Source organism: Centrocercus urophasianus, unplaced genomic scaffold (assembly GCF_019232065.1).
Source record: "Centrocercus urophasianus isolate 14NV4802_14NV808 unplaced genomic scaffold, USGS_Curo_1.0 seq_14, whole genome shotgun sequence".
In the NCBI taxonomy this organism is placed as follows: Eukaryota; Metazoa; Chordata; class Aves; order Galliformes; family Phasianidae; genus Centrocercus; species Centrocercus urophasianus.
The window spans coordinates 22324750-22344518 of NW_024884586.1; the positions used below are offsets into that span (position 1 = coordinate 22324750).

At 37.7% G+C, this 19769-nt stretch overlaps 1 protein-coding gene across 17 annotated transcripts in view; it reads right to left on the reverse strand.

The window, feature by feature from the left end:
* Nucleotides 1-19769, reverse strand: part of GPHN (gephyrin) — a 308827-nt gene that overhangs the window by 12964 nt on the left and 276094 nt on the right. For 12 of the 17 annotated variants that reach the window (XM_042814426.1, XM_042814421.1, XM_042814428.1 and 9 more), the window contains 5 exons: nucleotides 19321-19440; nucleotides 15075-15133; nucleotides 14701-14854; nucleotides 13481-13602; nucleotides 5239-5310 (listed from right to left, as the gene is read on the reverse strand). In XM_042814426.1, coding sequence (XP_042670360.1) covers nucleotides 5239-5310; nucleotides 13481-13602; nucleotides 14701-14854; nucleotides 15075-15133; nucleotides 19321-19440 — 527 coding nt within the window. Of the gene's footprint in view, nucleotides 1-1698; nucleotides 2087-5238; nucleotides 5311-13480; nucleotides 13603-14700; nucleotides 14855-15074; nucleotides 15134-19320; nucleotides 19441-19769 lie in introns of those variants that run through there. The other 5 variants (XM_042814423.1, XM_042814438.1, XM_042814439.1 and 2 more) reach the window with 2 other exon arrangements.

Sequence of the window (19769 nt, forward strand, 5' to 3'; positions counted from 1 at the left end):
TTGGAGGATAACTGTTACAGTGGCAGCAGCATGTGTAGAATCTGGTAAACATATACATGACATTAGAGTTGACATGCCACTTTGGTTTCATTAATTTGAAGTGAGCTTTTGAAGCCTAGTGCTGTACCAGGATAGGAGCACCTCCTATGTTCATGACAAATTCTGATTATCAAAGCTAGTTTGTGGAAAATTGTTATGCAGCACTTGGTTACTAAGCTGTAACCAAGTCACTGAATTGAAAAGATACACGAGAGCTTAAGAGCTTGAAGTAGACAATGATACAAGCCCCATTAAAGAAGACATAAACCACATACAAGATTTTCTTCCTTTCTATCAGAAAATAACTACAGTACAGTCAGGACCAAAGAATTCTGTTTTAAGTGCCATTCTGAAGTATCCCAAATTACAGTATAATTTTCTCTTTCAAATAAAATCTATGCTGTTAATTCATTTCTGTTGATCCCGTTGTTGCACTTTATGTTATTAATTATAAATCTGTCGACCTCTTCTTTGATACAACCCTTAACACCAGTAGTTTAAGCTAAGTGCAATTAAACTGTTCAGTTTTATCATTTAATTTAGAAAACAAATTAACAAGAAATTGTGAGCTGTGTCACCTACCACTCTGCTGCAAATATATGAACCCTGCAAAACTGAATCAGGGCATTTAGTCAGGACTAACTTAGCAAGCCACTGTGATGGTGGAGAATCTGTAGTTCATTGCTGATTTCCAGGACCATTTCCACCAAGTTCTCACCACAGTAATCTCATTCATTCAAAACAGCTTCATTATCTGACAGTCATTTTCAGTCCTTGTACTTTGCTATATACAGCTATTGTGGTCGGATGATTAATAGAAACACTTTTGATAGTCATACTCTTCTGTAAACCAGTCCAGGCTTTTATAAATCCAGACCTTTTGGAAAAGTCTACTTGCTAAACTGATGCATACAACATTAAAACACGGTGCTTTATAAATATGTTGAGTGGACATGCAAAAAGATGCATGCACCATAATGAACCATGATGCATGCAGAAGTGTTTTATTGTGATTACTAAGGCAGAGCTTTTTTTTTTTTCTTTCCTACTGTTTTACTTCATTTGAAAGCATTGTGTACATTTCAGCAATGTGATGAAATAATCACCTCTTTAAACATGACTCCTCAGAGATGCAGAGGACCTAGAGATTTATGCACACAAAGTGAAAAGCAGAAGTGCTAGCAGTGGCTCTACACCAATCATGCTGAAGATGAAAGCAGACTAACTGCTCCTCTACAGCAGCTGACCACAAACTTCAAAAGTCCATGTGCCATCTGCAGGTACCAGAGTTTAGCATGCTCTGATCATGTCTGTGTGAAATAGTGGCTTGTGTTAAGTTTTGCATCTCTCTTCTGTTAAACAGATCTCTCAGAAGAGTGATATCTCAAAATTATTTAACAATGATATAAGAACTTTTAGAAATTCTTTTTGTGTGCAAAAATCCCAATAAAGTTTCTACCTTTATATCAGGAAAAAAAACCACAAAGAAACACCTCCAAAAGAAAGAATTTAACAAATGAAAAAAAGCCAAGAGTACTTATTGTACTCGGAGATCTCATCAAGCTCAATGTCACTTCTGTTTGAGGAAACACGAGATACAGATTTGATCCTTTATGATTAACTCGTTTTTCTTCTTGTGCTCATTCACTTGAGGCGACAGATTTCAAAATGAACAGATGGATGCAGCTGGGCATAAAGACAAAATCTGTTACCCACTTCTCACCTCATGGCTGAGAATATTTTATATACCAGTAATTTGCAGGATGCAGACAGTGAATAGATGGCATATTAGGTGTAGCCAGCTAAAACTAACTTCTGTAGAGTATATTTTGAATGTAACAGGAATTCTGTGTTTTGACTGGTACAGCTGTCCAAAGTAGAAGCTGATCCAAGTTTGATGATGTATGTTAGAACATATGGGAACTCTTCTTGAACTGTATTTGTTTCAAAATTTTCTATGTATTCCATCATATTCTCATAACATTTCTTCATTCTCCCTTCTGTGGTATTTCTCTGGAACACTTTGGGCAGATGAAAAGTGTTCTTCCTAAGAATATAAGCCAACTTGTTAGGAAAGCTGGAATTATTACCATAGTGCTTGGCTTGTTTAACGTGACTATGAAAGTTTTCTTATCTGACAGCACCACAGAAGAACCTTTTTTTACATTTAACTGTTCCTCTAATTGATGCTGCTGTAAATAAGAATACAATTTCTCAGAATTATCTTTTTCATCTTTACATTTATGAACTCAAAAAGACTTCCATTAGAAGTGCTCAACTATTTTATTGAAGTTAACATAAGATCTGTCAAATGCCTTAATGTATCTGGATTACATGTACTTTACTCCACTGCTTTCATGGGCTGTTTCAGAAGGGTCCCAGTCATATGCAAGACAGAATGACAAAAGAGCAGGGATGTTAGAAACAGAAGTGGGGGATGTAACAGGAAAAGGCCCCATACTGTAGAAGCCAGGTGCTTATGCACTGTGAAGCACATTCCTACATGAAAGCATTACATCATTGACGGCTGGATCTGCATCACATATTTCCACTGCTTGTGTATATTCAACTGCAAACACTCGTGAACTACAGTGATATTTTTCATTAAGACTGAAAGAAAAGGAACACATTTTTGACAGTAGCTGCTGGTCTTTAGGTGCCATGCCACTGTACTAGCCAGTGAGCACTTTGGTGCTGCTGCTGGTAGAATGCTGTCTTGGTGTAAATTGAAATGTTAAAGGATTCTGGTTTTTTTTAGGGCAACTGGTTCTGGACACTTATTTCCCCAGTGTCGGAAGACAAAAACATGATGCTTAGGTGTTCATAGTAGTACCAGTATTCACTCTAAGTCCAGAGGAGTGTGTTAAGAAAGAATCTGTGAACTGCTGGTTTCCATTAATTAGTAAGTTATTCCTGGCTATTTTATTAGCTGAGGATAATGAACCTTAGAGATTCAATTCCAATACTTACCAGAAATTCACTAGATTTTCTGGGAAGTTGAATGGGATTTCAATACTAAAGATAGTAACTTCTATTTTATCTTCTTTCTTAGTCTATATGAATTCACTGACAAGTTTTTACTTTTGGAGTGGAAAATATTCAGCAATTTAGTCAGGATGAAATAACGTGTCTGGAGATTACACTGCACAATACAATAATCAATGCCAAAAGCATTGCTGATCAGTAGGTATGATTGTAGATATTCACTGGTGACTGTGAATACAGTTTAGCAGTTATTTCTTTCTCAGAGCAGTCACAAAGTATTTGAATTTGCTTTTCCAGACATATCTGATACATGGTGTCGTGGCATAGTTATAATGGAATTCCTTACCTTATTACCATTTTGATTTAGCTTCAATTTTAAGTAAGAGTGTAAGAGCTAAATTAATCCTCACTGTAAATTAGAGTAATTGCCCTTGAACTACAGTAGGCACGACTCTATTTCTACAGGTAGAAAAGCAGTCCCTAAAGGCAGTGCCTCAAAACAAAGGTTTTCTGTGAAAAGCACTGCCTTTTACAGAATCAAAACTTAGTCATGTGGAAAAATGTCTCTTTAGGAGAAAACTGACCCGGAACCCACAGGTCAGGGACAACACCAAAGGGCCTTCTAAAAGTTTTCCTTGTAATCAGCTACGTCTTAAATACTTGCTTTTAAAGAAATGTCATATGAAGTACAACAGTTATTTTTGTACACTGAAACATACAAATTCTAAAAGATGAGTAAAATATAGCTTATTAGATCTAAGTGGAAAGAAGGAACAGAAGAAAGACTTATCTTGTTCCAATTGAACTGGTTTTTTTTTTTGACAGCTGTTAACAGAAGAAACTACAACTTCATTTCTATCTGTAGTACTTAGCTATATTCTTTCAAGCACAAAGATGTTTTTCATGCCAGAGAATGGACCACAGTGTTTTCTCCTGCTTCAGAAACAGGAACATTTTTTTCATTGGCTCCTGCTACAAGTAGCAGGGCTTTTTTTTTTTTTAATAGCCTCTTTTTTTTCTTTTTTTTTTTTTGGCCTAGCACAGCTTAGAAGAACGCAAAGACTCATTTAGTATTTTTGCCCTCTAGATAGGCTGTCAGTAATGATATGTGATCAGAATTATATAAGGAATTTCTAGTTTACCAGGTACTGTTAAATTCCAGCTTCCAAGCCACTTCTGATAAGGGCAGACGTGTTCTACACATTAAATTAAAATGTTTTAAAGCTACAGGTGCTTGTCAGCTAATTGCAGTTAAGTTTTTGGGACATGCAGAATACAGCACAAGATGCTAGTGAGCTGTTCTCTATAGTCAATTTAACGAGGAAGATCTAGATCTATGACAATATGTTTTCAGCATAACCAACCAATTGCTAAACAAGAACGAGTCTTTTGAAGGCTAAGGCTATGACAGATTGATTCAGTAATAAACAGAAACTTATTTTTACAGTATGCAAAGCAAATGTTAACATAGATACAATTTAATCCTGCAACATTTTCTGATAAAAAAACCAGGATAATTAACCTCAGTGAGAATCCTCACGTGACTGAAATCTTCAGTTATTAGCCTTCAATAGGCTTTTCATTGTTTTTCGTCCCATTTTTAATTCCTACATGAATCACACAATAGAAACTATTTTTAAATTTTTGTTCATGAAGAAAATTACAGATGGTTTACTCTCCCTTTGGCTTACCTTTGATAGGAGATAAAATTCCGTAAATTAACAGGTATTATTAAGTCTTAATAAAACCTAGTATATAACTTCATAGCGGACTGTTTAGAAATTTCTCAGACATTCCAGTTAGCCTGCTCTGGAGATGATCAGCATGGTAATGGAAAAATAAGCATGCAGAAAAATAAGTAATGAAGAATCATAACAGTGACTTCTCTAGAGTAGTACTTGTACTTCACTATAGCTGTAAGCGGTTTTATTCCTAATTTGCTCTGTTTTGAAGGATAAAGGTGTCTCCTACTACTGATGAGTAATATAAACATTCTTGCTATTAACAGAAATGTAATTCCATCAGCACTGTGGAGCCACGGATGCACTGGTGCGTAAATATTTAACGGACGGAATGAAATATCAGTTGCTCCTCTATGGGCAACCATTGGTAAAATCTGTGCTCAAAGCTCTGCACTGACAAGACACCTTGTCGAGTCTGCCTGTGAACATGCATGTGCCTCCACGTCCCAAGTGTTTTAAAAACGGTGCTCACCAATCTGGTAGGCCTGTCTCCGCAGTGTTCTGGAAGCTCTGTGTCCCTTCTTCTTTAAAAACATCTGGCTTCCTGAGGGTAAAGGAAGCAGAAGGGGTATAATAAAGAGCCTGGGAAGGAGAGAGGCTCCTGGGGCGAAAGTAACGCTCTCTGCCCAGCTATGTCCCCCTTGGTAGCTCTGAATACTCAAAATAATCATGGGAAATACTTCATCCCTGTGAGGCCAGCCAACGCAGTGAAAGGGTTATAAGGGAACACAGTTCTGTGATAGTTGGGACAGGCTCCTCACATGGATGAAGAGTGAAGTTATGGAAAGGCTAGAGTCTACTGGGTATGCCAACGCTGTAGTTCATCTTTCCTTGCAGAAGCTATGGAGAAATTTCTCTACTCTTGACTTTTGAGGCAAAACAAAATGAAGCACTAAAGAGCCTGACATTTAGGAAGGAGGATCACAGATAACGGAAGAAGGGCCCTGTTAAAATGTTTTACTTGTACCTGCTTAAAATGGAAAATAGGATAAAGAAAATTTGGTGCAAATAGAAATCTATAGCACTTTGTGGTATATTAAATTATAATGCAGAGAGCTTTCTGGCTTCCTATTCTGGAAAATGGTCTCAGGGCATATTAAATGTCACTTTCTTGACTACAAAGGAGAAAGGGCTGTATTTATCCTATTTTTATATTTTCATGATCAGTAGGGATGCCACTTCGTTAATGAGAAGCTCCATATCCAGCTATTCTATTCCACGAGGCAAGATTAGAAAAAAATATCCCAAATTGAAAAAGTTACAGGACTTTTAAAAAATATAGTTAGGACTACATTTAAAACAATGTTTTGCTATGAATTCCTATTCTCATGAAGTCATCATTTCCTTTTATATATACCTCTTCCAAGTCAATTTCACTGGGAAGAAATCATTTTTAGGTACCTGAAATACATGTTCTATACTCTTTTGATAAAGACAAATACTTTTATATTCTCTAGGCAGTAAAGGACTTTGATATTTCTCTAATTGTCTCGAAATATTAGACAATTGCATGTAAAATGTAAAATAATAAAATTGACATGACGATTTATGTATGTCAGTATTAAAAAATGAAAATAAAATGTTCAAGGTTGAAATGGATTCAGTGATGAACAGTCGTTGTGCAATCCCTGAGCCCTTTATTTTCAGCAGATCGGAGCCTTAAAAACTTCCCCCAGATCCTGTCTCAGGCTCAGCTGATCTTGCACATAGAAGCTGCAGTTTATCATTTCAAAAGTAACATCTGTGCACACAAAGATCCTGTCTGATGGACGGATGTGAACACAAGACTGGGCCAATATGACTGTACTGTGTTACACTGTTAAGGATACAGACTGATATTATTAATGTGGAGTCTGAAATCCTCTTTTTCACCTTTGTAAGTCCATGCCTGGCTTCTCCTCATAGGTCACTACAGAAAGGGTCTCTCGGATCAGATGCTTACTAAAGTTGTTTGGCAGTTACGGAAAAATATTAAAAGCATTCAGGTTGTAAGTTTAGTTGTCAGTCTCTTTCTGTCAGATTTCTTAAGACAGCCATTTTCTGAAATGGCTTCAGTCCAGCATTTCTTCGTCTATTCATTGTCAGAGAACAAAGTCAGTCTTTCATTCTTGGTATATGGTCACTGTATCTCAGGAAGTGATATAAAAGACTTTCATAGGCAATCCCAGCTTTTGCTTTAATCATCATATGGAAAGCAGTTTCAAACATAAAGAAATTTTTCTGGCAAGCTGTGAAATCTAAATAATACTTAAGCAGTCACAAAGATCTTCTACAAGAAGCTCACCTGACTCTATAGATGTGCCCGAGTGACACAGTGAATTACAACTGGTTTTATTTTTCTCCAATAAATACAGTTCCAAGTTCTTTCAATTGCAAATATGGGAGGACTTTCACTGTGTTTTGTCCTCTTTATCTATTTGTTGTCCAGTGTCATGCTCTAATATTGTCTTATCACTCTAGAAAAGCTAATTCAGAAAGAAGCCCTGGACTCCATTGTGGACAATTACAAGAATGACACACAGTTCTGCATTAGCCTAGCACTAGTCACTTCTACAGAATAAATTTTACTTTGCGTCACACAATGAAGTTTCCTACTAGTAAAGATGATTCCCTGGGCTCACAATGCCCACTTCATGAAGTTCTTTTTTTCACTTATGGCTTGGCTCAGATGCTTCTTTGTGCTTCCAGATTCCAATACGTGAATTAGATGAGACTTCTTGTTACATATGACAAAGTATCTGAAGTTTGCCCTACTGATTATTACTGATTGTGACAGATATTAAATGTTTATGCTTGAAAAACAGAATATTCTTTTGACAGATGAAAGAGTGGACCTTGCTTTCTGAACTACCTTCAAACCACTAGTCAGCATCCCTAGATTCATCAGGCTGTGACCACACTTCATGACGCCATCATTTGAACAGATCTAGAACTCGAGCCAATTCAGCAAAAAAAAAAAAAAATTACAATACTTGAATCATTTCCTTTTCTACAACAGTCCTTTGTTAAACCAAATTAAGAATTATAACACATTTGTATTTCAATCCAAAGTATACTTGACTGTACCCAAGAAGGACATTAAACTGGTGCAGAGAAGAAGCTAGGATACTGTGTCTGAATTAATTCTGCCTATAACTCATATTCTAACTCATATAATGATATATGTCAAGTCAATCTTGCATGCAAAATTTTAGAGCAGTTTCCCTCTCTTCTCCCCCTGATTCCAGATGATCCATCTGAATTATAATGCTGGTAGTTACATGCAACCCACACAACTAGAAAAGACTTAAACCTCTTTATGGATGACAGATACAAAATTCAAACAGACTCAAGTAGACTATATTCTTGAACGAGTCGGGTCTTAGTTATCCTCCTGAACATGAAGACACTCTTTCAAAGATTGTATTTTGGAATATCGTATAGTAATATCAGAACAAGAAAGGTGATTTTTAAGGAGTTTACCTGCCACTTAGGAGCTCTGTGTCAACCAATGTATCACAAAAGAAGGTATATAAATGAGAAAAAAATAACTTCTAATGCATATGAGCTCCCATATGCAAATTTTATGTTGTGTGATAAAGAAAAAACACTGCTGATTTTATAATTGTTCTGATCAGTTTCTAAAGCAACTGAGCAGATAAAGTGAATTTCCTACATTTCTCTTCTGAATGAAGAAGATATTCTTCCTATCTCTATTGTGCAATCACAAGCCCATAAATGAAAATGTGGCTGGAAGCAGCTAATGTTATTAATATGTCTCTGAGAAAAGATGATAAGCAAATTCAAAAACAGAGAAAAGAATGCAGAGAAGGGAAAAATGAACTCAAAGGTAAAAACATATGAGGAAACTGAATTCATTACAAATGTCATCAAAATTCTTCGGCCAATTGAATAAAATGAATCTCTCATTGATAGAAATCTGTCCAAATGGAATATGGCTTTCTAAACTTTAGACACACTCTATAGCAGGTTTTAATATGGCTAAACATCACAGTTTTAAATAAACAGTGGTCACAAAGAAGACCAGAAATGAAAGGCAGACACAAAAATATCCTTATCATTGGGTTAATAGAGCTCTACAGCTCAGAACTGAGATGAACACTTGTTTTATCAATAGTTTCCACAGAACCAAATAATTTCAGAAACTATAAGCAAAGGAAAAAGAAATTAGAGGCCTTTCTTAACTCGGTCTTTCTACATGAGACAACAGACAAAAGTACACTGGAGTGTCAGTTTTAACTGGTCAGCTGATCTGTAATTTTTAGCAAGTTATTCAGACAAAGACACAGGTACAGCAACATCAGAAGGGTTCTCCCTTCTTTGACTTTGCGTAGTTTTGTGGGAATATCTTCCATTTCAACCTCAGAGATGTGTGTTCTTCAGACAGTTTGGTTTTCATGTGTTAAGACCACAGACAGAGAAAATGGCATTTAGACAGCTTCACCTATATAACACAGCTTTTGCTATGTTACTTATAAACCTATTTTCCAGGTTTGTTCTTTTCTCCTACTGGTTGCAGTTATGATTTTAACTGCAGATTTTATCTGTGTGTTTTGGACTTGTGTTTTTAATTTTAAATACTGCATCCAATATAAAATTTATGAGATTGGAAACAATGACCATCTCAGAAACTGTTAAAATGGTTAGCAGTTAACACACACTGGTTTCAGTTGAAAATACAAAATACGGAAATGTGACTTGAGTGGCCTGTTTGAAACATAACAACATACAATTAAGATGCAAAGACATTTTAAAGTTGAACATAACTATTCTGCAGCCACCTGCAGAGGTACCGTGCTCCTCCATCCTTTCACATTCCCTGCTAGAATGTGTTCACATGTATCACAGTCTTGAGCTTTGAAGCAGCTGTCACTGTGTTCACACCTCAGCTGGATGTGCTGTTTTCTTAAATAAATATCTTTGAGTGATTCATATGCTGAAATGACACACAGGAATACTTACCTCTAATTTTATCTTTGCAAAACAATTCTCATGCTTAAGTACTAGCTTCTTATATATGACTGACAGAATTTCCAACCTTGTTAGAAAATTGACCTGTTATGGCAATAATGATACTCAACTATGCTTCCTATTGGCTTCAATGCTTATGGTGTATGGAGCTGCTCCCTGTAAGACGTAAAAATTTACTCAGCGTAAAATGTATAAGGAAAAAGAAGTAGAAAAAAGTGCTAAAAATATAAGCCCCAACAATGAAATATGAGAAAGGGGGAAATACATAACAGTGAGGACTTTGAAGAAAGTATTACAAGTTTTAATTTTTCCTTCTGGGGAAGTTCATAATTTCCTAGTGTTTTTACCACATCTGTTCTGTACATATAGCAGGCATAGAATCTTCCTCTTTTTCACTCTCTATTTACATATGTTAATATGTACAAAATAAACTGCACATATACATGAGCACATGCAAACATATATAATCTATGGTTTAACTTCTGTAAACCATTTAGCAGACACTAAAGGCTTGTTCATCTTTTCCACAGATATGCTAACCAAAAAATCAAAATTGTATCCTTCATAAGACCTCTTTGGTAAGTCTCTTGCATTTTTCAAGCGCTGTGGTACTCCATCAAGGCACTCGTGTTAGTCAGAAAGATATATACTGAAATATCCACACAGAGAACACTGTCTCTGTAACTTTACTATCTAATGAAATAACATTATACTGGTTATCAAATTTATTTGTGTAATCAGATTTTACATTTGATTGCAGATGTGCTTTATGTAAATTTATGAACAGGGTATGCTGGTGTGAGAAAGGGAGGTGAAAAACTTATAAGGTCCTTATATCAGGTGGTGAGGATTCTTCACTAAGTCAACAATAACAAATTCTGCTTTCAAAACTTAATACAAATTACAAAATCACTCTAGAATTGGAGGCTCACTACTTTTATTCTCTAAACTAAAAGTAACTACCTCCGCAGAAATGACCCCCCAAGCATGAAACTGAAAGCTTAAAAAGAATCTTTCATTACCTTTCATAGAATCATAGAATGGCCTGGATTGAAAAGGACCTCAAAGAGCATCCAGTTTTAACTCTCTGCCATGGGCAGGGTTGCCAACCACCAGACCAGGCTGCCCACAGCCACATCCAGCCTGGCCTTGAATGCCTCCAGGGTTGGGGCATCCACAACCTCCTTGGGCAACCTGTTCCAGTGTGTCACCACCCGCTGTGTGAAAAACTTCCTCCTAATAACTAACCTAAATCTCCCCTGTCTCAGTTTAAAACTATTCTCCCTTGTCCTGTCACTATCCATCCTCGTAAAAAGTCAGTCCCCTATTGCTACTTGAAGGGAGTGTATACAGTGAGGTACAATGAGGTCTCCCTGGAGCCTTCTCTTCTCCAAGCTTAACAATCCCAGTTCCCTCAACCTGTCCTCATAGGAAAGGTGCTCCAGACCCCTAATAATCTTAGTGGCCCTGCTCCAAGACACCATCTCCTTCCCGTACTGGGGGCCCCAGGCCTGGACGCAGTACTGCAGATGGGGCCTCACAAGAGCTGAGTAGGGGGCGACAATCACCTCCCTCTCCCTGCTGGCCACCCCTTTTTTTAATGCAGCCCAGAATACAGTTAGCCTTCCAGACTGCAATCACACACTGCTGGCTCACGTCCAGCTTCTTGTCCACCAGGACCCCTAGGTCCTTCTCCACAGGGTCTAGATAATATTATTTCAAGACAACAGAGATTTTATTAGGGATAATTCAGAAGCATCAATCTCTCTCGTAACTTAAAGCAAAACTGCAACACTTGTCTACCTTTGACGCATGCATATGTTTGCTGTTTTTCAGCTCTCATCCAACAAGTAAAAAAGGGGTTATAACATGTATTTATGCTAGAAAAGTAAAAAACAAACAAACAAACATACTTGGCTCTTACATCACTAAAACTGTTTGTACTTATTACTGAGAGATTTCAAAATTAATTATTTTTCACACACATTCTGTGCCCATGAATCTCTATGGATTCTTCTTGAAAGCAATTAAGTAAAAGGCTACAGTTTTGCATGATGACCCTACGTTAGACTTTACACCTGATGGTACTGACTTCCCAGCAAATTTGATTTAGATAGATACTCAAAGGCCTCTATCAGGTCTCCCCAGAGCCTTCTCTTCTCATGGCTGAACAGCCCCAGCTCTCTCAGCCTGTCCTCATAGAGAGGTGCTCCATCCCTTAGATCATTTTTGTGGTTCCCTTCTGGACACGCTCTAACAGGTCCATGTCTCTCCCGTACTCCACATCTGGACACAGTACTTCAGATGAGGTCTCACGAGCACAGAGTAGAGGGGCAGGATCACCTCCCTTGATCTGCTGGCCATGCTTCTTTTGATGCAGCCCAGGACACGGCTGGCCTTCTGGGTTGTAAGGGCACACTGCTGGCTCATGTCCAGCTTGCCATCCACCACTACTTCCAAGTCCTTTTCAGCAGGGTTATGTTCAATTCTTTCATCTCCCAGCTTGTACTGGGGGTCGCCATGACCTACGTGCAAAACCTTGCACTTGGATTTGTTGAACCTCGTGAAGTTTTCCTGGCCTCACTGTTCAAGATTATCCAGGTCTCTTTAGATAGCATCCCATCTCTCAGGCATGTTTGACCACACCACACAGCTTAGCGTCATCTGCAAACTTGCTGAGGGTCTACTTGATCTCACTGTTGATGTCATTAATGAAGATATTTAAGAGCACTGATTCCAGTACTGACCCCAGAGGGACAGCATTCATCACTGATCTCCATCTGGAGATTGAGCCATGAACCACCACTCTCTGGGTATGATCTTGCAACCTGTTCATCATTCACTGAATGGTCCACCCATCAAATTCATATCTTTCCAATTTGGAGAGAAGGATGTCGTGAGGGACTGTGTCAAAGGTCTTACTGAGTTCTGTCAGGCCAGAGAAACAATAGTGCTGTCTGGATGCAGAGGTAGTATCCAGAAGGGTTTGCTGCAGTTGTTGTACCACATTTTGTGTACAAAGATTTCAAATAAAACTGCATTTCCTGCAGGCATCATTCAGGTTGGTTCAGATATCATAAAATCACACACTGGTTGGCCCATTCATATACTTTTTGTTAAGCTAGAGATGTGCATTAGGGAAGACTGGCTTTGAAAAAAGCTGTTCCCCAACAGAATCTTTTTCTCCCTGCTTGGGAATTCTGTCATCAGTCAAGGTAAGATATAGGTGCTGAGGTTCAATATTTTTTTTCTGATCCAGCCTTACTTCTAATCATCCACAAGGAATAACCTATTTCTAGCAAGTCTCAACATTTGACAAAAAATTATTCCTTAATTTTCTCCTGGAAAATAAACTTTGAGAGAAATCTTCAGTCTCCCTTTACTGGTTCAGAAAAAAGTATAGTTCTTATAGAAATATCTCCACAGAGGTACATTTTCACACATACTAAATACAGTGCTTGTGATGACACTGCAGCAATAAAATCAATTTGCAGCTGTAATAAATATTTCAACAAACGGAAGGTAAAATAAGATAAATGACATCCAATAAAAAGTTTATCAAATTATTATTCTTAATATTTCTTAATGAAAAGAATAAAATGTCTCCTCAAAGACATGCACTGACACAACTCAGTGATACTTAAAATGAGTGACAGTTTCTCTGGTATATTTTTTCTTCACAAATGTTGTAAAGTGAATCACATGAATACAAAGTGACATCTGTACTAACATATTGTACTTACTTATCTCCCACAATTCCCAAGTTGATTGTTGGATAGCCATGTTCCTGGATAGTAGCTAGGAGAGTTGAGCGGTTACTGTCTCGAATCTTTCCTGGCAAGAGATCATCTTCAGGATTCAGTAGCTATAAAACCAGGAATACTATTAGTCAATCTCCTCAGATCATTGTTTCTTTAAATGAATGAGAATTTTCTTCTTCAGATTGGACAGAACATTGTCAGAGGACGTTGTAAAATATGTGCAAAAAGTGATTTAGTGAATTTAAATTTAAGTGTAATTCTCCATTTTGCTTAGTTTCTATTGGTCCACGTCTGCAAAACCTGCTTTCTCTTTATAGTTACTAATCTTCTAATCTCAAACAGTATATATCAAACCAAAACTTTAAGTGTCCAAGTTATTTCTTGTACTGAAATGGTTTTATAGGAACCTCAGTGATGTTGTTATCCAGATTTAAAAGTATTAAAATTTGAAGCTTTATAATGACGACGTAATTCAAATTACCTTGGAAAATAGAAACAACAGCTTTGTTCTTATATGAGTATTTTGGAAGTTCTACTACAAAACATACATATGTAAACATGCATTTTACATACATTAGGAATTCTTTTGTAGAACATAGGGAGGTAGATAATAAGAATATATCAGCAATAATGTTAGATAGTAAGGCAGAGAATAAACAAAAGTGGAGAATGGTTGTGTTTTGATGCTTTGGCTGGTGGAGTTTGTCTGAACTTCAACATGGGCTACAAATAATGAAAATACTAAGATACAATCCTGAAGAAGGGCATTTGCAGTATCATTCAGTTTTCAGAGACACGTTACCTTCAATTTACATAACAGCTATAGAGGAGTGCTGCTCAAAAGAAATTACTCTTCCAGTCATGATTGGCAGTAAATTATAGCCCTGAGTACCCCACAGGTTCTCCTCTCTGGTTGGCAAGAAGAAAGCAGCCAGCACAAGGCTGGATGCATTACCAAAATTTTGACAAATACAGTGTGGGAGATTTGTGAGAGAGCAAGAACCTACGATCTTGTGGAGAAGGAAGCAAAACAGGCTTCATGCTTCATGTTGGCATGAGCTGAGTTGTCTCAGCATGAGTTACAACAGCTCAAAAAGCCAGTCTATTTCAAAATAGACTGGAAATCATTATCCAAAACAGCATTCCTCTTCTTCTGAAGGTAAGATTTATTCAGACCTTGATTCTGAAGTTATTTTCCTTACCTCATTCCCTGTTGACATGACTGCAACCACTGGAAACTTGTTAACTTCTACTTCAGTTACTCCAACAGTGGCTAAGAGACCAATCTCAGATGGACCCATGTGAGTTCCTTTAGCCAGCACACATTCACCTCTTTTAATGTCATGTCCTATAGGTCTGAAAATAGTAGCACAGATAAAATAAAAAAAAGAATGAGAATGAAAGCAGCTTTGCTTGATTGGTCTGGCGTCAGATGAGAAGTGTTCAAGGATGATCATTAGTCAAATTGTCAAAATATCAGCAGTACTTAAGGCTAAACAATGACTGTAAAAATCACCATCAGCCCTTCTTTCCTTACAGATATTTTTACTGTTCATGAAACAGGCTGTTTACAGACCTGATATCTTGGCCTGGTCGGGCTTGCACCAGGATTCGAACTTCTAACTCTTCAGTGCCCTGTAAAAACAAGGAGACCATGTAAGGTCAGCAGAGTTATTCAAACAAGATTAAGCAGTTTTGATATCTCAGATTTCCAGGCAGCTCACAGTACTCATCGCACTGAGATCTTGTGATTTAAGTATTACTGTTTTCCTGATTTGTGCAACAATAGATGTTAAAGCTAAAGAAGTTTATAAGAAGTTCATCTTTGATGAGCTCAGTAAGGAAGGACCAACACTGAATGCATAGCTTTACCTGCCATTTTTATGACCCCTGTGTTTATATACCTTTATGTTTTGATGTCCTATGTTTGTTGATGTGGTCTACCAAGTGGTTTCTTTCCTCTCAGCCAACCTTATATCAAATATGGCATTTCTAAAAGAGCACTTGACTGACAAAATGCCACTACATCCACAAAAAAGCAGGGAGACGATACAAGCTCTAACTGTTTCAAGATCTTCATCCTTATAGTGGAAACTTCTATTTGAGAACTTTGTACTTACCAGAAAGAGGCCTATTCATCATCTTTATTTACAGTGAACAGGAGAGTGTCCTGAAAAGTCTGATGCCTACTTGAATTTTTCTGTTTACTTTTCCAGAATTTCAACAGTTTAATGTTTCATTCAGTGTCAATAAATGGTACGTGACCTATACCATTAATATTTAATTTATAAACCTGCAAATGGTTTTATGATAAATATACTCAAATTTGATATTGGGCCAGCTTGTCAGGGGCACTGAATCTACAAGTACTTAAGCAGGCACAGGTTGTATTTTTACATTATGATGCAGTATTTCATAGTTCAAGTTCCTCAAATTTATAAATCAGATACTAGTCATATGATGGAAAAAAAGGTGAGTCATTGCCATTTGGAATACTATGCAGGGAAGACAGTGTTGTATTGGACACTTGGATTTGCTTTCTTTTCTTTAAGGTAATATGGACTGCATTTTCTGAGTTCAAATCAAATGCCTCAGAGCTTTAAAGAACAAGCCCAAAGTTAAGGATAACATGCTGTGGCAAACTATGCTTCTGTTTGTATTTTGTGAAAGTAGCTATACTTAAACCCCTGAAAACCACGAAACGAAGAACAACACCGACAAACTCTGAAAACTTCTTATTTCTTATTTTACCATAGTATATCTAAATACACTGTCAACACAAATTATGTTTTTTTAATACCTGTCCCTCCTGTTTAAGAGAAAAGACTATTTTTGGCAGCTAGTGTCCAAAATTGCTGTGCTAGAGCCTAAGACACTCTCTTATATCTTCCTTATTTCTGTCTGAATCTGTAAAAGATCATTTAGGCTTGTGATGAAAATCTGCAAGAAAAGTTAGTCTAATAACTATTTCACTTTTCATGACACTCTGGGGATGGTAGGTCAGATGTGAATTTTCCATAGCTTTGATAACATTTTAAAAATAGGCAGTTTCTAGGGAATCAAGACAAGTGCATCTGATACATTTAAGTAATAGAAAAGGACTAATTTCTCAATGATGGTGCATCTGGCAAGCTGATGACAATTTTTCTTCCTGCTGAATAGATGTTATTCCTTTCAGGCCTGTGATTTTGACAGCCATTTGGGGAATCCCTGCTATGGTGTTTAAGTACTGCTATCACAATTAGAGGTCAAAGAGCCACTTTTTAAAGTACTCTGTCTTTTCAGAACAACATTTCTCAGATGTGAGAGATTTCATTTCAGTTAAATCCCAGCCTTGAAGAAGCTCTTAACAGTGAAAAAGAAAAGCCTTCTTCAAATATATAGCCAGCCAGGCATAAAAAAGGGAGATGAAAATAACATGTTAACTAATTGGTACTAACTACAGGATTAGCAGAGTAGCATATTCAAGGAAAAGCAAAAATTGAAGGATTCTACCTCACACTCAAAAGCAGGAAAACAACAGTGAAGCTGGCTGACCATTTGCTGTGAAATACAGAGTTTATGTATGCACACAGCCATATAATCTATTCCCACATGCAGAAAACACACTCATGAACAGTGGAATCTAGGATGACAGTCAGAAAGAAAGTAGACAGACAGACAGAAGAAAGTAGGAAATAACATGTTATCATGTATACTGCTATGCGGTGTGATAATCTTGTCATGATAACGTGGGCAATGGCCACAAGCAAAACTTGTTCAGTAGAGGAAATTGAATGGTTAACAAGTGGTAAAGTCAATGACATATTTTACAAGAAAATACAGTTTACACATACACATCTGAAACCTCACAGCAGGACTGACGCAAGAAATTCTGTGTTAGGAAGAAGGCCAGACAAGACAGCTTGCAGACTTCATCAGATATAAAAATCGATGTATTTACAGTAAGAAGGCACGAAAAAAAGTAATGAGAATATGTTTCAGTTTTTGCTGTCTTCCTCAGCTGCAAATGCTAGAATTCATGTGCTTACATGCCAGCTCCATCTGCAATGCTAGCATGTAGCTATGCTGAAGTGGAACAGCTTGTCAGAACAGCAGCAGAGCAAAGGCTGATATGAGCAGAAAACCACGCATACATTTCATTCCAAAACTGAACTCGGAATCTGTGTAAAGAAGAGACATCTACTTGCTGGTAAAACTGACAGATGATGGCAAACATGACAATAGTGTCCTGAAATCACAGCTGGCTAAGTGAAGGTAATGTTTCAGAAAGAGTTCTCCAAACACATGGAAAGAGAGAAAAATATGTAGGTAGTCCAAGACAAACTGGGATACAGTTACCTATAGACATCCCCCGTGCTCCATTAAAAAAAACGCATTGTGCTTTGAGACAACTGTGTGTACACAGTTAATGCTATAGTACCATGATGTCAGAGGTGGACGTTAGTGGTATGGCAGTAGAGGTTGAACTTTCCTACCAATATCCTGTTACACTTTATTGGTGCAACAGATGGCAGCAGAGGGGCAGTTTGATCAAACAGTGTTTGACATGGAAGTGTGGATGAGGCAAAGGTGTTGCACTGAATTCCTCCATTTGGAAAAAAAGGCACCCATTGACATTCACTGACACTTGCTGAAACCTTATGGAGACTAAACAGTGGATATGAGCACCGTGAGGCAGTGGGTGATGTGTTTCAGTAGTGGTGACTGTGACAGTGGGTCAGTTCCACTGGTGCAGATTTTTATAAGCACGGCATGCAGGCTTTTGTTTCTTGCTGGTGAAAATGCACAGCTAGTGGTAGTGACTACATTGAAAGAGAGTGTTCTGTAGCTAAGAATGATCTCTATCAAATAGTGTTATTGGGCTCTTTGTATCTGTTGTAGTTTTCATGGAAATATAGTTTTCATGGAAAGTAGGAGACATTACTTTTGGAGTGACCTATGTGTAAGGGAGATTGATCTGCTGCTGAACATGAGCTCAGAACAAAAGAAGCAAATATAATGTCTAATTGCCACTACTCCGTATTTCAAAATGTGAATACAGTTCACGCTCAAACTGGATTGTAGTCATGGGCTCCTCACTACATGAGAGACACTGAGGCCCTGGAGCATGGTCAAAGATGGGCAACAAAGCCATTTGAGGGGTCTGAGGCAGAGGCCTTACGAGGACCCGCTGAGGGAGATTATTTAGTCTGGAGAAGAAGAGGCTCAGGGGAGACCTTATTGCTCCCTACAACTACCTGAAGGGAGGTTGTGGTGAGATGTGGGTCAGCCTCTTCTCCCATGTAACTAGTGATAGGACTAGAGGGAATGGTCTCAAGTTGCATCAGGAGAGATTCGGGTTGAACCTTAGGAAAGAGAAATACTATTTCTCTGAAAGGCACTGAAGTGGGTGGACCCTGGAAGTGTTCAAGAAACATTTAGATGTTGTACTGAGGGACATGGTTTAATGGGCAATATTGCTGGTAGGTGGATGGTTGGACTAGATGATCTTGGAGGTCTTTTCCAACCTTGGTGATTCTATGATTCTATGTATGGATCTCTCAGAGGCATTTGCTCTTCACTCAATCGTGCTCCCAAAAACTTTGGTACTGGCAGATAACAACCACAAAGAAAAATCAAGGTCAGGACAAGCATGCCTGTGGTAGTGTTACTATGGTTTAAAAAACAGAATTGCTACTAGGAACGACATGAAACTCCTTGAACTTCTAAGATAGACAGAAAAGGTCTTCTACAGTACTTTCTTTCATATTTACAGGATTGCACCATGAGCAACATGCTGCTGCAAGCAAAAGCAAAATGAGTTTTAACTTGTGACTCACATCATCTGATTCCCTGATGAGTTCTGTATCTTCCACTTGCACCACTGCATCAGCACCACAAGGGATTGGAGCACCGGTTGTAACTCGCATTACCTGACCTGGCATCACAGTTTGAGTTGGCTGAAAAACAAAATAAAACAATTGGGTTTTGAATAGAAAAATCTTAAATGATATGAACATTATGAAGGTAATCTGAAAGGATAAAATTCTTCCATATGGCATGTATCTTGTTATACTGCTAGTGACAGGAACAAACTCCAACACCTTTGAAAACCATTAGGAACCTGGCTTTTAGGTCACATATAAGGTAGCTTCATTTTTCCTTAGATTTCTATCACAAGCATGGCTTTCAGGTGGAGCAATATGGTGGTATTCTGATTGGCTCATAAATTCACACATAAATGGAGACCTTTAGAAACTTACATGAGCAAAAATCTACTACATGTCTG